This window comes from Arvicanthis niloticus, chromosome X (genome assembly GCF_011762505.2).
Source record: "Arvicanthis niloticus isolate mArvNil1 chromosome X, mArvNil1.pat.X, whole genome shotgun sequence".
Lineage (NCBI taxonomy): Eukaryota > Metazoa > Chordata > Mammalia > Rodentia > Muridae > Arvicanthis > Arvicanthis niloticus.
Genome location: NC_047679.1, coordinates 57,887,456 through 57,906,532, shown reverse-complemented (window position 1 = coordinate 57,906,532; position 19,077 = coordinate 57,887,456). Strand labels below are relative to the sequence as shown.

The window sequence follows — 19,077 nt, the reverse complement described above, 5'->3', positions numbered from 1 at the left end:
AATCCAGGGAAGGTAGTTACAGTCGATATTCTGTAGATAGTGAACTTAACAGAGGTGTTGACAAAGACTTCATCAGCAGAGCAATGGTTACTTCCACCTGTGAAATGGGTTAGTTTTCTGCTGCTGTAAGAAAATACCTGAGATAATCATCTTCTAAAGAGAACAGGTTTACTGAAGGCTCCACTCCACGATCAGTTGGTCCTATTGCTTTAGACTGCTAACAAGCACATCAATAATGATGACTGTCTGTCATTGAGAAAAATCACTCCCTTCGTAGCCTTGAAGCAAAAATAAAGAATTGGAGACTGGGACCCACATACTCTCTCAAAGGTGTGCCCTAACCCAGTAAGCTAAAATCTCCTAATATGCCTCAGTTCTATAAGATTCTGACATCTCCAATAGTGCCACCCTATGGACTAAGCCTTTAGCACCTGAGCCTTTAGGGGACATTAAAGATTCAAAGTATTCTAACTAGCACAAGAGAATAAATCACTTATTTCCTTTATTTTTACTTATTTTTTTATTGTAAAATATGAAGTATACAGCAGGCTGTTTTTACATACATACATACATACATACATACATACATACAGTGAAGTGGTGATTATAACATACATTGTCTCAGACACTGTTGCACTGCATATCTTAGTAGTCCCCATGCTGACTTTCCAATATCCAGATTTCTCTATAATGGCCCCTCTGTATACTTTGGCCTATACCTCTTTATTCCATCTCACCTTCTGCTACCTCAGGTAACACTCTTCTATTCTGTTGGCTGGCATTTGACTCCTTTTAAAATGTCTCTGTATCTGAGTGATCATGCAGTGTTGTTTTTATGTGTCTGCCTTAATGTAATCTACTTTAGTTCATTGTGTTCTAAATTGAGAGAAGTCACTTCTGTCTTAAAGAGGAGTAATAACCTGATGTGTGTGTTGTGTGTAAGTCACAGAGCGAGAAAGAGAGAGAGAGAGAGAGAGAGAGAGAGAGAGAGAGAGAGAGAGAGAGAATATGAGAATTTCTTTATTTACATATCTATCCACAGACACTTTGGTCAGTCTTATTTTTTGGCTATTGTGAATAATGCTGCAATGAACATGGCAGTGAATACTTGCCCAGAATAATGATACCTGGGTCATATGGTCACATGCAGTTCCATTTTGAATTTTCAAAGAAACCTCCATAACAGTTACAGCAGTTTGCATTTCCAAAAACAATGTATGAAGGTAACGTTTTCTCTACATTCTACCAATAGTTTTTATTTTTGCCATTTTTGTGGGTCTAGAGATGAAATACAGGGCCATGAGCATGCTAAGGAAGCATTCTACCACTAAAGTATCCACAGCCATTCTAACAGATGTGAGGTGGCATCTCATGGTGCTTTTGATTTTCATGTCCATAACCATTAAGGCTGTTAACACTTCTTTACAAATTCAGTAGCTATCTCCATGTTGTCTTTGGGAAAATATGTATTTGTATAGTTTAGTCATTTTAAATTCAGTTCTTTGTTGGGTTTTTACACTAGTCTGAATTCCTTAATACAATTTGCTTATTGAATACCTGTCAGACACATATTTTTTTCCTGTTCTACATGTTGCTTTTTCATTTTATTGTTATTTATTTGCTATGAAAAGGTTTTTTAGTTTGCTAAACTTCTGTTCATTTATTTATTTATTTATTGTTTGCTCGTTTGTTTCTGGTATTATATTAAAAACCACTTTAAGACATTTCTACAGTAGCTTTGTGATAGCTTTATAATTCTAGATGTATTGATGACACCCTTGTTTAAAAAAATTTATAGTACATACTTAGGTTTCTTTTTGGACTCTTTTTGTGTTCCATTGTTCTATGTGTCTGCATTTATGCTAATTCTATTCTGTGTTTTATTATCATAGGTTTGTTATACAATTTAAGGTGCAGTAGTATGGTGCTGTCAACTTTGTTTATCTTTATTGAGATGCTTTGGGCTATTTACCATCTTTTGTAGTTCTTTATAATTTTTCTATTTATAAAAAAGTTTCCAATGAACTTTTGATTCATATTGTGTTGAATATATAAGTTGACATGTTTACCATATTGATTCTTCCAATCTGTGGACACAAGATATATTTCCATTTACTTGTGTCCTCTTCAATTTCTTATGTCATTGTTCTCTAAGTTTTAGAATATTTGTCTTTTATTTTCTCAGTTAAGTTTATTCTATCTCTCTGTTGAGCTCTGACACTTTAGAGAATGAAGAGAGAAAGGCAAAATGAAACTGTCCTCTTTCCCTTGGGTTGCTTCTTTCACTGGATGGCTACAGCTTTTTAATTGGACTCATGAGTTCTTTCCGAGTTATTTTAATGTATGGATGGATTCCAAACTTTTGCTCTTTGTGGTAGAAAAGAAGGCCAAGATCTCTTACTCTACCATCTGGCTAATATCACCTGGAAATAATTCTTGTATCAGCACCCATGATTGGCTAATGATATTACCTGCCCTAGAGATGTCCTTAGAAATATTTTGAGAGAAATCAGAATTCAACCTGCTTGTTAGGAAAATTTACTCTGACGATCTTACAAAAAGGTTTCTCTTTACACTTATGCAAATAAGCAACTTCAAGAGACCTGTGATTCTCATGTTGGGGTGCTCTCACAGAGAAGCCTAAACTCAACTGTAGAGAGTATATAATGATTGGTCAACCAACATCTTTTTTAACCTCAACCTCTAAGGTTTTCTATCATAGGTATGTATTTGCCAGGGTCTTAAGGAGCAGGTCACCTAAGTCCTGAGTGGCCCTATATCTGTGAGGTTTTTTCAGATCCTAGGCATAAGCCTCAAGTTGTCCTAGAGCTTATAGGAACTCCCAGGTTCCTACTTTCTATGCTAAATCTAAATGAATAATAATCGGCCTTTCAATTGAATCCTTTACCTAGACTCTCAAATTTAGTCTGCAAAAACAGATTTCAAAGAACCCAGTTGGTGGTTATCCATTCAAGTACTGAACTTTTGATTTTGAAAATGGTATTATTTGCTAATTGCGATTATGTGGCTTGTGTCCATTAAGCTTAGTTTCTTTACTTCCTAGTAAATAAGGTAAATTCAGTTGGATAGGACTTCTCACACAGCTCTTCCATTGTAGTGTTCGAGAATACAGTAAAGAGCTCTGGGTCAAGGGACAGGGTAATTCCATATGGCTTCTTTTGAACACTCTAATCAGTGTTATAACTGTGATAATAAAAACATTTACAGAGACTCTAGCAGTAAAAGACCCAAGTTTTCCTTAATTAACCAAAACTGCTTTTAACTCCAACTAACAATGCTAGAAATGAAACTTTAATTTCATTTGATAACTTTTAATTGTGTTATATCCTCAGGGAAATTTTTATCAAGTAAAAAAAGTCTATCATATGAAACAAAAAAAAATTGCTTGAATTTGCAAATATAACTTTCTGGTATTAATGCTTGGATAAATCAATATTTTGCCTTTCAGTTGTTGAGCAGTTATCCAGAAAAAGTATTGATTTTTGTCCCAAGTATATGAAATGTTTTACATATAGACTCTTGGGAACAAGTCAACAAAGTCCCAAATGGTCTTGAACCTATCTTTTTTTTTATTGGGTATTATATTTACAGTTCAGATTTTATCCCCTTACCCCACTTCCTCCCACCACCCAGAAACCTCCTATCCCCTCCCCCCTCCTCATGAGGCTGTGCCCCCCTATACCCTACCTCCATGCCCCCTCCCCACTGTCACATTCCCCCCCACTCTGTATTTGTCCTTCATGGGACCAAGAATCTCCTCTACCACCTATGCCCGAAAAGGCCATCCTCCCCTACATATACAGCTGGAGTCATGGGTCCCTCCCTATGTGCTCCCAGGCTGGTGGTTTAGACACTGGAGAGCTCTGATTGGTTGGTATTGGTGCTTTCCTTATGGGGTCTTGAACCTATCTAATTTGCACATACTTTCTTTATACTCTATGCATCAGTATTGACCAAGGTAGAACATGTTTCTGACTTGTTTTTAATCTTCTTATTTCTACTGCCTTGAAAAGTCACTTGTTGGGAAAAAATAACAGAAGAAAATAAACTAGCATGTATTTCGAGTGTCCTGAAATTGGCGCAGTGGATTCATAATGTCATTAAACACTATAGTCTTTTAACTCAAGGGTTTTGCAGTGTTACGGTGAGATAAAATACATTCATGAAAAGCTTCCAAACAAAGCACGATACAGAGTATTATTGACTAAATGAATAGATTGTTAGATTGGCTCAGCAGGTAAATTGGCATTTAATTGGATAAACCCTTAGAGTACAGACCAAAATCTTTATTCTGTCAGTGGTCAAGAACTACTGAAAGTTTTTGATCAGGGGAGTTATGTGAGGAAGCTGTTTTCTTCAGAAAATGATGAAGTGATACTCCTAAGGAAGTATACTGTCATCATGTAGCAAAGATTGCTCTAAACCCTGGACCTTCCTAAGAGGACTGGTGAGAGCCCTTCTCTTCATCAGAACTCAAACGCTCCAAGTTCATCCTGTATACAAGGGCTTGAGTTTGGAGACAAGAGGCTTTTCAATCAAGAGCTGTGTTCCTTGGAAGATGCCTCTCTGGTGAAATTCTGTTCAATCATCTTCCAGGCAGAGACAGCGATTGACTCTTACTTGAAGAAAACATTACTTCCTCACTTTCCTGTTCAGGTCTTACAGAACCTATATAGTCATGACTGTAGATCTTTAAACATCACCACAGGAGATGAGGTTTAAAGTTGAATTTTTTAAAAAAAAATCATAAAATCCATGCTCTCTTCCTTAAGAAAAATCTACTTCTTCAGAAACTGTTTAATATGTGGAGTCAGTGGGGGTAGCTATTGAAGTGTCCTTAGACTTGGTTAAATTTTTTTTTTTTTTGGCCAGAGTTTCAACATAGAAATTCAAGACACATTAAATAATTGTCTATTGACTAAATTGTTATTGACTAAATGAACAGAATAGTAAGATTTGTGCTGTAAAAGTTAAAGATGAGTGGGGTTTCCTATGGGTCAGCTGATCAGATAAGGCTTCATGATGTAAATGGAATTCAAACTGTCTAACGGGGGCAAGAAGAAAACAGCCTAACACTAACACCTTGGAAATTAGTCTTCACAGGAGTCATATCCTTATTACATAGACATTTGGTATGTTTAGGTAAGTAGGTATTTTCCAACAGGCTATTTTCTTTCTTATTTTTACATGCAAGAGGCATTGTAATTATAGGGTGAGATATCTGTATAGTTGACCAGAATACTACAGAAAAAGGAAAATGAAGGTAAAACTAATATTCCTTCTATTTATTTAGAAGATAAGACACTTTTCAAAAGCTGCTTAAAATTACAGGTATTACAGTCTAATATTTTTCTCAGCATGGTGAGGAATGCTTACAATGCCAACACTCTGGAAACTGAGACAGGAAGATTATAAGTTTGAGACTCTCCAGGGCTACATGATAAAACCCTATCTCAAATACACACACACACACACACACACACACACACACACACACTGATTAATGAGCCACATGTTATTGACTAAATGAGCAAAATAATAAGATTTGTGCTATAAAAATTAAAGATAAAGGTTATTTCCTATGGGTCAGCTGATCAGGTAAGACTTCATGATGCAAATAGAATTCAAACTGTCTAACAGGGGCAAGAAGAAAACACCTTAATTCCAGTAAAGAATTTGGCAGTTGAGTACTAGGTGAGAACTCTCCTGTTATATGTCAGGTGATTTATAGACTCTGTAACATTTAATAATCATGATCATTTCTATGAGTTGTAAATATTCAGTGAAAGTAAAGTTCAGATAAACTCAGTGTCACACAGCAGAGCAATGGATCCTGTCTCCAAACCCAAACTCTTAATAACTGCACCACTCAGTACCTCTCCTTTTCCCATCTCCTTTTCAGTTTACACACTTTACGGCGCCAATTAAAAGAAAATACTTTTCAGTTCCTGTGCCTCATTTTGCCAGAAATAGAAGGGAGAAGAAACATGAGTAAAGTCCTGTCCTGGGAAACAACTCCCAGTCCCTAGTTTGAGCATGTGACTTTTGGAAAACGCCCCTTCTCTCTCCCTCAGTTTCAGTTCCATTATCCCCAGGCTATCTATCTTCAGCTCCACACGCAGCTGATTTTAAGGAGTCAAAAGTTAAGCTGAATAACCCAACCTGATGATTTTTTTAGTTTGTCCTCTTCTTTAAAAGAACGCGGTGTGGTAAACTTCCAGTGTTACGAAAGCTTCCTCATCCTGGGACCAAATCTCTGTGTATTTTCACCTTGGCAGCTCTACTAGCATTTTGAGCAGGGACTTATAAATAACACCTTATTACATTTCTTATTTTCCCTTTCTCAGAGGTAGAAATAAATATATTGATTAAAGGGGGAAAGAGGACTAATGACAATTGTAAGGAAGAGGGAAGATGCACGACTTAAGGGAAATGTTATAAAAATGGCATATAGGAAATAGGTAAAATCATAATGGAGGCAACACGGTAGAGGATTTGGTAGGTTTTATAAAAATAGAAAATAGTTTTTATTAATGTTCTAGATTTCTCTTAGTATTGATATAATTAAGGATCCATTTTAGAAAGATCATTGAAGCACCGGTATACAGAATGAATTGGAATTTTGAAATAAGAAATGAGAAGAGTAACAGAAAGCTACATATATGTCATAATAGCTTCATGGCAAGCAGTAACTATAAAAATGGAGAAAAGGAATCAAGACTAAAAACCTTTTCTATAGCTAGGAATAGTCCACTAATTAGAACAGTGGTTCTCAACCTTCCTAATACTGTGACCCTTTAATACAGTTCCTCATGCTGTGGTGACCCCCCCCAACCATAAAATTATTTTCACTGCTCCTTCATAACTGTAATTTTGCTAATGTTATTAATTGTAATATAAATATCAGATGTGATGCCAGGGGTCACAACTCACAGGTTGAAAACCCCTGGACTAGTGAGATACGGGAGTCATTGGTGGTAGATATGGCAGTTCAACAAATGTACACCAGAGGAAGAGAATAAAACTAAAACAAGGAACGAAAGTGCATTGAAATGCATCTCTGTGGACATGGAAATTGTGGAAGAGAAAGTAGAGGGCCAAGATTAGAATATCAGAAAACAAAGTTCAAGGGGGACTACCCAACAATACTGAGTGCCTATTTTACAGACGAAAAGCTTGAAGCTGGGGGAAAAGGGTGAAGTGAGTTGAAGTGAGTAATGGGTCTTGAAGCAATCATGAATCTTGGATTCTCCACATTGCACTCTTTCCTCTACTCTAATTTCTGAGAACCAATGGCTAAATACACACATACACACACACACACACACAGAGAGAGAGAGAGAGAGAGAGAGAGAGAGAGAGAGAGAGAGAGTTGCTTCATAGAATATAAAGAATCTATTGCTAACCTAGATTTTAAGGGAAAGGGGGAAATAGATCTTAAATAGCATAAGCGATCCAGAGCTGAGCCAGCATACAGTAAGACTGGATTGACATGCTTTTGATTGGGAGGGAAATGACTACTGCATAAGCAGCAAGAGCAGCACCATGGAGGAGGTGATGGAGATGGAGACTGCAGGAGGCATTGCACTGACTCTGGAAAGCCTGCTCTTTGTCTTCTATTATGCAGAACACAGTTCTTTGAAGTTTCTGCCGGTTGTTTTTTTTTTTTTTCAATTCATGTTTTTTTTTTTCCAATTCATTCCTCACCTATGCAGTTTTAGCTTAATCTCACCCTGGGAAGGAAGCCATGAAGGAAATTGAAAATCAGGTTTTTCATCTGAAGCACCAGTGCTCACAAGAGTTTTAATTTAAATCATTGTTTGGTGGGAGTGTTGTGCCAAATCAGAGCGCAAGTCACTCTGGGAAAAAGTAAAAGAAACCCACTTAGCAAAATCCTAAAGATCAACTTCTCAAAGATTTAGTGCCAAACACACCTAAAAATGTATCAAGTCAGCCAACTGTCAGCTAGTAATGAGCACTGAAAGAGTCTGTTAGCGTTGCTTCTCAGGAGCAAGAAGGCCAAGGACATTTATTGCACTTAAAAATTGCCATTGCTGCTATTGATTGCTGTCTCAGAATGTTTATGACATATGTTTGAGCACTTGCTACCTATTTTTCCCCTCATTTTACAAATGAGCTCCTCTCCAGCCCTCACTGAAGATTGGACTGCTCTATCCGATTGCGGTTCTGACTTAACACTACCCTGAATACCCTGAAGCTAGCTAGGCAAGGCAGTACTCAACCTGTTAGACCAGCTCCTGGAAACTTGATGCAGGTAGGGCTGCAAATTCACAGCAAAGGCTTAGAGGGGAGAAAATGGGATTCTAGAGAAGACAGAATCTTGCTGAAGTCAGGTCTAAAGCCTGATTAACTTAGTAGCATAAATTTTCCAGCCTGCCATGGCAAAAGTAGGCCACCCTGGCTCTTCAGCCTCAGACTTCAGAGTTCTCATAATTTTGGGAGTACTTTGAATGGTACATTGATTTCATAAAACAAAATTTACTAGATGTAGCGGATGTTCACTGTGGGCATTTGTATCTCAAATGCCAGCTGCATTAGTATGCTGGAAATGAGAAGAAAGTGCTTATCTGTACATTAAACAAAGTAGTCCAGAATGCTATTTTCCACTTCCAAAAAGCTAGAGGTCAGAAACAAAACATTTGTACCATAAATGATGTTTCTTATTAATCCTAAAACCTCTTATTTTCTAGATACCTCATTCCCTTTCAGAAACACACCAACACCTAAAATACTATAATAGCTGTCTCAATTATGTCCATTGGAATAACAGTGAGATAGGGTAATTTTGTGGATAACAAGACCCAAAACATTCCATTAAAGACAGATGGTGTTGAGCTGTTACCACAGCTGTTTAAGTCAAATACCAGCCAGTATTATCGACCACATTATGCTGATAAATAAAATAATCTTAGTTTTTAATACAGCAGACCTACTGCTCTTGGCACATAAATGCCTCTGTGTATCAAGGTTTCCTGTTAGAACACCAGTCTTTGGAGCTCTGTAGATATTGGCCACCTCCAGGGGTTGAACAGAAAGACAAAATGTTACTGACCAAATATCTACCCATATAAGACAGACAGGGACATTTAATTACCATTATGGTCCATTTTCTGTTAAAATGAAAAGTTATCAGAGGTTATGTACTTTATGAAATAGTTTGTGTGTCTTGCAATTATGGTGGCTGGAAGATTGAAATGATATAGTGACAGTATCTCAGCACAAACACAGAGACAGACAGAGAGACAGAGAGACAGATACAGACACACACTCAGAGACATGCAGATACACAGAGATACAGACACACAGACACAGACACACACACACACACACTCCTATATTATGACGTGGTGCATCATGAAAAAGAGAAATGGCTGCTGCAGAAAAGGCCAAGCACTGAGAGCAGCTTTGCCTTATAACAATCTTCTCATACAAGAATTATACTTAAATAAGTACTACAGTGTGGCCTTCTGAGGCTAGAACTCCCATTGACTGAAATACCTTCTACTAGACCCCATTTCTGAAAGTTTCTACCACTCAGTGCTTCCACACTAGGGACCAAGCATCACAAACCTTTGAGGGACACACTGAGTGCATACCTCTCACTTGTACTTTTCAATCTTACAGATTATCCAGAAGGCTCGTCATCACTTGCTGTGGAGTCAGAAACATAGCAGTTTTCACATTTTCTGTGTCTCCGACAGGTGAGTATTAAGGAGACACATTCAGTGCCACCTGGACTAAAAGGCAGGCAGTCTTTAGAGTAGAACTAGAAAAGGAGAATGTTCTCATTCTGGTGAGCAAGGTGTTAAATTCTTCACTCTCATTGCACACAGAAGGAGAAGCTCTATGCATAATTTCCCTGTGCAATGTACTGAGAAAGATGCCTTTATTCCTGACAAACTCACATGTACTTCACTTGTGCTAAAAGACCCCAGGGGATCCAAAAACAGCCAAATATCCCGTTCGGGTTATTTACTTTCATACTGTGAATTATAAACCTTGTCACAGTGCATTCCAGGTCTCTGAAATGATACAGATTACAAATAAGTTCTTTTTGCCTGACTCCATTATGTCTGCCAATAATCTACTGTTACCCACTAACAGGCAAAGACCAGCCTCCCTATACCCCAACACTCCTAACATGCTACTAATTTGTTATCAGTGCCAGGCAGCTTTTTGCACAGGATTCTCCTTGACTTGTTGAAAAGCCAAACAGCCTTCTCTTTGCAACACTTACAAGTAAATAAGACCAGTGTGGTTCCATATTAAAAGGAGACTGTTAGTTATAGAAATATCATGGCACTCAAAGCACTGAGCTAGTAACATGCCACTTCTTTTCCCATGAAAAGGCTAACAGTTAGTTACTCAGAAGCCTCTCAATCTGTGGGTTCTCCTGTCTTCAGTCATTTCCCTTCTGCTATGGACTGAATAGTATACTATGGGTACTATACAAGACCTTGTACATGCCAGCTAGTTTGCTAAGTAATTCCATCAGCTCTGCAAGGTGACTGTTACAATTCATATTTTCTTATAAGAAAACTGAAATACGGCAAAACCATTTAACTGAGGTTACACAGCTGTCATATGGCTAACCTAAAACTGCAACCCAGGGCTGTACGGCTTCCAGTCATGCCACATCCCTAGTGATGCTGCATTTAAAGGCCTGATGGGCTCTTGGCTGTGCAGCGTCACTTATAATGAAAGATTAAAATACATAAGTTAGGTCTATTTTCGTACTTAAAGCCTTGATGAAATGTTTGAAATTTTGATAAGAGAACTTGTAATATCTATATTTCCCTTATCTAGGATGCTTCTCTATTTTAGCACGTATCTAACATAGTCTGAAATGCTAGTAATTTTTTTGACTTTTTGATGAAAAAAGTGTTAATAGAGGGTAACATGTAAGCACACTTAGTATAGAAATTCTTGGGACTTTCAATGTGCTAACAGGTTTGTGACTCACTAGGCAGCAATTGTAGTTACCCTTTGAATTTATTTGACTACCATATCATTTCTTATTATCTATTCAAGTCATGGAACCTTGCTCTTGTGGCAGTACCTGTTAGAATTTTTAATATGTTAGGGGATATTGTGAACCCCCCAAAGTGGAGTAAGATATTTCTCAAACTTATATGGCCATGCAATTCTCCCTAACCTTTCATAAATATCCTGAATGAATATTCAACCATGAAATACATTGCTTCTACTTCCCCAGGGAAGCATAGCTGCCATTAAGGGTACCTTTTCTAGGAAACACTATCCAAATAAGTTAGGCGATTGCTTTTATAGGAACAACAAAGTCATGTTCTGATAATAATTACAGTTTGAAAGAACAATGGGAGAAATATTTTAAGACTTGTTAAGAAGCTGGGTATAGGGGTGTATACCTTTAATCCAAGCACTTAGAAGGCTAAGACAGGCATATCTCTGAGTTTTATCTCTGGTATACATAATGAATTCCAGTACACACACGGGGCTATGAAGACTTTAAGGTCTTCATAGATAGCAACTACAATGATATTTGTAAAATATACAAACTGAACTCAACCTAAATATCTATCCATAGACTAGTTGAATACATTATATATGTCCAAAAGTATAGTGCTGTATATATTTTTCTTTATTTTAGTTTGAAGAGTTTTTTTTAATTAAAGAAAAATAAGGACAAAGTTAATACCCATGTTTGCAACTTAGAATTAACAAACACTGGAGATGAAGAGGTGGCTCAGTAGTTAAGAGCACTGGCTTCTTTTCCAGAGGCCCTAGTTTCAGTTCCCAGGAATCACATCGTGGGTTATAACCGACTCTTACTCCATTTCCAGGAGATCTGGCCTTTGTTTACACTGTATGCACATGGGGCACAGACATACCTGCAGGAAACACACATGCACACGCCTAAAATAAAAATAAACTCTTGAAAATAACATAACAAACATGAAATTTTTATTTTGTTTTAATTTTTATAATTAAAACATTTTCATACTTTTTACACAAAGACTCACTGATTCTACATAATATTTCCTTCAAACTGAAACCATTTGCAAAATATACAGCATACAAAAATTAACATCTTTAGTTATTTCTTGTAAATCATTAAGGAAAGAAAAATACAACCATTAAAGATGAGCAAAAGATATAACAATACAACTGATAAAATTAATAAATAAATTAGAAAATTATTCAATTTTGCTGTAAAAAAAAGGGTAAGTTAACATAATGTAATTATCAGTTTTGTCTACTAAATCAGCCAGGCTTTATGAATTATATAGCATCTAATGTTGGTAAAGACAGTGAGACAAGTATTCATAATCATTGCACACATGTTTAAATTCACAAAACATCCATTTGTGTGAAGGCAAGTTGGTGACATATATAAAAGCCTTGACATGTTTATAATATTTTATCTGGTAACTAACTGCATTTTAGGAATGTATTTAAGTGAATTAGACAGAGTTCTATATAGCTATTTATCAATTATATTATAAAGTCAGAATTTTTAAAATAGAAGAACTAAGTATCTAGAAATAGGAGGCTGATGAAACAGACTGCTCTATCTAATAAAATATTATACAATGATTAAAAATTTCATTCTAAAGAACAATTAACAAGGTTATATGAAAATGCTATATGAATGAATATTGTCTATGGTGTGTGTGTGCATGTGTGTGTGGTGTAGACTGAACCTAACTTTAAGGTTTTTTCCATCTTTTCATTATGAGGAAAAAGGTTACGAATGCTGTACTTGAAAAGAAATCAATTGGAACTATTTTCATTGAACAGAATCCAGAAGCAAAATTACTAATTTTCTTTTTTTTAAGTGTTTAATTACCACTTGTTTGTTTGGGTGGGGCTCATTCATGCCACAGCAAAGAGGTGGGTGTGAGAGGACAACTTGAAGGAGCTGGTTTTCTCCTTTTACCATTGTGGGTTCTGGGGGTTGAACTCAGGTCCTTGGGCTCAGCAGCAAGTGCCTTTACCCTCGGAGCCATATTTTTTTTCTTTTTTTCAACATATTTTCATAACATGATTTTAATGGTTACAAATTATTATCAACTAGGCGTCACCTTTGTTGTTCAACTCACCTGTAAATCTCTGCCTTTCATTTTCAGGAACCGCCATCTCCCATGAGGCTTACAGACTTCAATATTGAGAACCACTCTAATCCTCAAACTAAGTCACCATTTTGGATCGATAGCTTCACAGTCTGGGTGTTCCATAACCCACTTGTTGTGCAGATCTTTCGGGACTTTGCAAATTTACTTTGCTGAATGAACTCAGTTTGGAAACAATTGCTTCAAGCCAGATTTTCTTTTTTATCCTCCCCCAATCCATGAAAGCCTAAGTGTAAAATATATATCCTTATATTTGTCTAGTCTGTTAAACAGGAATTCAGAAGACTGCCTTTGAGTCTAATTTCCCTCATGAAAGACTATTAATCATGTCTCACTGCAGGGTCTTTCTGGTATTGAGGGGAGTCAGCATGTATTTGCGGCTTATGTTCATGGGCATATATAAACATGTGTATGTGCAATATATCGAAATAGAATTCTGCCAAAAATCAAGGTTTAAAAACTGAGGCTTGGGCCGGGCGGTGGTGGCGCACGCCTTTAATCCCAGCACTTGGGAGGCAGAGGCAGGCGGATTTCTGAGTTCGAGGCCAGCCTGGTCTACAGAGTGAGTTCCAGGACAGCCCGGGCTATACAGAGAAACCCTGTCTCGAAAAACCAAAAAAAAAAAAAAAAAAAAAAAAAAACCTGAGGCTTGTATTTGATCATGCTTTTCACCTAAATAGCAGTTTGAATATTTGATAAACTCTGAACAAACCCTATATCATGTATCTGAAATTTAAGGAGTTCAAATAGACTGTGACCAAGGTCCTGTTGAGAATTTAACAAGGCAAAAACCTGTCCTGTCACAGAAGTTTCTGAAAGCACCACAACTAATACAGAGGAACAGATGAGACTTCCACTTTAGTAAGTAACAGTTAATATTTTAAGACAAGGCATGATAGTGCATACCTATCAGCCCAGCTCCTAGGAGGCAGAGGAGGGGGATCACTGCAAGACCAGCCTGGTTGGTCTCCATGTGGGTTCCAGCCCAGCTTGTGTTACATAAGGAAACCCTGTCTTGAAAAAAAAAGACAACAAACAAAAAGGAATTACTTTCTTAAAAACTTTTAATGCCAGGCTGTGGTCAAAATCTCCATTTTATTCATTTCTCTGGTGTATAGCTTTGTTTTAGCCTTTGTAAATTACTTTTATAATGGTAGAAATATTATAAGCCTAAGCATATGGACCATCCATTTTGTAAAACGGATTTAAGGATGATTTTCAGGTATAATTAAACTTCTGTTGAAGAAGATAAAGTTTCAGATATGACACTAGCCTGAGGATTAGCTAAAGGTCTGTGTTTTCACAGCAGGAGTTAATGTACAGGGTTAACTGAACAGTGATACTCCAGTTCTCTTTTTTTTAAGCTTCAGTGGCAGCTCAGCCATTAAGAGAGTTTACATCCATTTCCCCACTTATTTATAACCAGCCTTCCTTTCAGTCCTAGTGCCTGGATCAATGAGATGGACACTAATGCTGCTTCTTTATAATAATAGTACCTAAGAGTATTGATGGTTTTCATTTTTCACCCAGCACTCTAATGCACAGCTGCTGACAATAAAAGCCCCACCTCTTACCAGAGATCAGTGGGAGTTACAGGCATCTCTGTTATCAAGGAATTGAGCTCCTTAAGAGATAGTTGGGTTTACTAAATTATTCTCTCTGAAATGTCTCTGAGTGAAAAAGAGTTGCCTGGCACAAACAAATCTGTGTTGGGGCCCCAGTGCAACTGAGAAGGAAAACAATCCAAGTGGGTCCATTTGGTTCCCCTGGGTCATTTTAATGAAGGTGAGGCATTTAGCATCAAATAAAAAGATTGTAGTCAGCATTTCATTTGAGAGAATACAAGAAATAAATAAATCTATTAGGGCCAGGGCCTTGAGATTGCTTCTAAAAGTCACAAATTTAGGAATATCCACAGACATGCTGGATTTCATGATAAAAGTTTATACTTTCACATAGGAAAAACTCTGCCTTTCCATTGCTCCTTCTGAAGCATTTCTCATGTCTAGCTTTTCCTTGGAAGCATATTTAGCCATCCATGTGGCTTTATGGTCCACAGGCCTTGCCTTCTAGTCCTATACAAATGTACCTTTCTATAAAGGAGTGCAAGCAACACTTCACAAGAAATCAGCATCAAAGCAACCTTCTCTGACCCCACGTATTATCTTCTGCTAAGGGACAGTACCGAAGCTGCTGTCTGTGCTGTGAAGTCCGGAAAGCATAGGAACTTCTCTGTGGAGTGTATTAGCATTCGGCCTTCATAGACATCATGTCACAAAAGACAGTGTTAGTAAACTACAGGGAAGCACTGGAAGGGTAAAGCTCAGGTTAATGCAAACTGATTGTTCAGTGTCTTAAGACTTATGCTGTCTCAAAAAAGGCCAAATAAACCAGGGTTTTCTCTGGGTGCTTGGAGAAAGAAGAAACCCTATTCTTGTTTTAGTATCTTGATCTTATTAGTTTATAGATGGTGATAATATCCCTATACATAGATTCTCTGTGTATCGATTACTATATATAGGCATTTAAGTAGTTAGTTATTGATCAAGAAGACAGGTTTGTTTTATAGTTAGCACACCCGGACCTCACTCATTTGCTTTCTTTTCCGTGGAACTCTGCCCAATAACCTCTGTGGGATCTCATCCCCCAATCTTTGGTGCTCTGCTTCCACAGTTGGAAAGTGGAGCTACTTGTTAATATCCCACAGCTAAAAGGTGCTATGTAACTCCCTAGTGCTCTTACATAGTTTTATTTGAGGGACTAGAATGAAAAGTTTAAACATTACAGTATTTCTGAGCAAACAAATCTGATCCATTCTTTTCCTCCATGCTCCTAGTGCAGAATGTTTTCCTGCAGAGCCTAGAGTACTTTGTTAATGTTCTTCCATTTGTTGCAACAATGTCCTTGGAAAAAGACAGAATGGAAATTATTTTTCCAAAAATTAAACATAAAGGAGATAAAGTGTCATCCAAAAGCACATAGATTATTATTAGAGAGACTTTACTTTCTAGTGCCGGAATAACCATGGAGCAAAGAGAACAGAATCCCATTCCAGGAGTCCCTCTTTCTCCAACATCTTGAAGTTTGCAATTTAGACAGCTCTTTATTTTCTAATGCAATATGTGCCTCTTCCCCTCACTGAACCTATAAAACATATGTATTTGGCACTAGATAGCATCAGCCATTGCCATAATCTCCTGTGGCACCTATACACCCAATCTCAGGGTTTGTTCTTCCAGGGAAAACAATGTGCTTCCTTATGTTCGTGCCAAATTGCACAAAGAATAGGCATTTAAGTTCATGGATATTTAAGCACAGTTCTAGACGGTATGTTTTAAGAATACTGTGTAGTATGCATTATTGCAATATACACCTGAGATTTAACAAGGCCCCAACTGACAGGAATGTAATAGTCATTCATAGTCTAGCTCTTTCAACTCTCATCCCAGATATCAACATGTGTGCACAAAGACATGAATGTACACCCTTCTTTTAAGGCAGATTGCTAGGTCATTAGAACAAATGTTTCACAGGGATGATTCTGTTCTCTTTAATAAAGTCCAAATCACAGGAAGTGAAGAACATTGCATTTATCTGTTCTAAAATATCTGCTGTCAGAGTGTCTAAGAGACCCAGTTGGGCTGAAAGACATGTTCTGTGCAGAGGCACAGAGGACATCTAACAAGATCATTAGACCCTAATGCAAGTTCCATGTTGACAGAAAATTCATGCACTATGTGCAAACAGAACGAAATGGTTGACAGTGTGCGCTACATTTGCATTTCTTTAACCACACCTATCAAATACCATGTTATACTGTAGCCTTTGCATGTGAGTATTATGTAATATAGCAAGGAATGGGTGGTGTTTAACTAGCATGCAACCCTTGTTTACTACTCCAAAAGGGCTAAGGCTTGTCCTGTACAGTATTCAAAACATTAAATGTGTTCTTTGGAGAAGCCTGGTTAACATCCATCAGCAGAATGAGTTAAAACAGACAATGAACTCAGTCTATCAGGATGTTCGTTTTTGGTAGGGAATGGTTAAAAGAAAAGAACAATAAGATGAATTCAAAGAATAATTGCTTTCAGCCTGCTGTCTAAATCAGCAAAGGAACACAGTGGGAAAGAGAGGTCTGGGTCTTGGTAATATATGGAATATATTGGAGAGCCAGAAAAGGAAAGACACTGGGGACTTCAACAGCTAAGCTCAAGTTGCCAATTTGCTATAAATCCCTTTTGCCATCAGTCTGCTTACAATGATATATATAGTGTTCTTAAAACGATGTGTCTTGCTGCAGAAATACTGAGAAAAGGCTGATTAGCTTTATCTTCCTATGTCCTTTATTAAAACTATATACATAAATTTGTTGTGTCTTTTCTATAGCATAATTTTCAAAAACAATACTGGTAATGGCTAGAGCTTCAAGCCACTCTGATGGCAGGTTCTGTACATCACATCTCGCAGGAAAACAATCGCATTTACTCACTCCCGGGTAGCTTGGTAGGGTGGCATATAGATCCCTCTGTAACATCTCATCTTGGGAACATCCCCCTCCTACTCGGTCAGTGTTTTTCTCTTACATGAGTAGAGCTGAGAAATTAATGGTAATGGCTTTTTGATAGAACACTGACCAGGCTAATGGCACTTAATCGTGTTCAATCTCTGCTCAGCCTCACACGCCTTCTGTCCTTTACTTTGCCATTATGATAAGTAAAAAAAAAAAAAAAAAAAAAAAAAAAAAAAAAAAAAAAAAAAGAAAGAAAAAAAGAAAAGACTTGCTTTATGTGTCTAAGCATGCTCTCAAGTCTGGTTTGCTTTTTCTAATACTGAGAACTGTTTATTGGTCTCCAAAAGTATATCACCTGAAGAAAGAATGCAGTAGTCTGGAGAGAAAAATGTAGTAGCTCACTTGCTCCTAAAGCACACATCATACACTAAGAGGAATATTTGAATACAGCATCATCATTGAGCATCCTGAAAATTTTCCTTCAGGGCTGACAAGGAAAAGCTTCTTTCAGGGATCACTTGGTAAAATGCCAGAGGAGAAGGACCTGAGTTCAGATGCCTAGCACCCATGTAAAAAGTCAGGTGTAATGGTGGTGCATGCCTATAATCCTAGCACTGAGGAAGGAGAGAGACTTCTGTCAGACAGCCTAAGGGAACCAGTGAGCTCCAACTTCAGTGAGAGAACACATGTGACATTGTCCTCTGATTTCCACACTCTCTCAAAAAGAAGAGTTCCGTTAATAAATGCATCATTTGCACAAAGTCCTTTACAGAAAGAATGGGAAGCCCTCTCCCCTCCAATTAACCAACAAAGAAGACAGAAGTCATTGAAACGGAGAGCGCGGCCAGCTGAAGTTTGGTGACTGCCTGACTAATAAGAACGAAGAACTGGAACCACTTGGGAGAGGCCCAACCTGTACGGGTCAGGCTCAACAGAAACCCAGAAATGAGTCTTTTGTTTAAATTTAGTCTTTAAAAATGTAATTACTTTGTTCTAGGTAAAGACCTTAAATATCTTGGCTGAGAATGCCATTTGATATATTACAATGCAACAGCTACAAACAGCTTTAATTTGCATCACAATGTACTAGAAACAAAAGAAAACAAATTTCTTTGTAGATTACAAAAAAAGACATAAAGGAAGCCTCTATATGAGAATGTTATTTGAGTTAAGGTTGTTACCAAGGAAATTCAAGGCATAGACATTCAAAAAGAAACTTTATAGATATAAATAAAGATGTAAATATATAGAGTGCTTTATATAGGAACCTGTAAACACCAGTATGCATTTTTTCATGATATAAGCAACAGAATTTTTCAAATCTAATTTTCTCCCCATATGCAGTGACATTGAAAAACTAGTCGCTTTCTCTTTGAATATTAAAATACTCATTCTGACCCAGTAGCATGGTCT

General features: G+C 37.3%; 1 protein-coding gene across 1 annotated transcript in view; it reads left to right on the top strand.

Moving 5' to 3' along the window:
- The window catches only part of Zdhhc15 (zDHHC palmitoyltransferase 15), a 105,802-nt gene extending 88,283 nt beyond the window's left edge, over nt 1-17,519 (top strand). The window contains exons 11-12 of the mRNA XM_034485478.2: nt 9,667-9,743; nt 13,152-17,519. Of these exons, the coding sequence (XP_034341369.1) occupies nt 9,667-9,713 (47 nt within the window). The 3' untranslated portion in view covers nt 9,714-9,743; nt 13,152-17,519. The remainder of the gene's footprint in view (nt 1-9,666; nt 9,744-13,151) is intronic.
- The last annotated feature ends 1,558 nt before the right edge of the window (nt 17,520-19,077 follow it).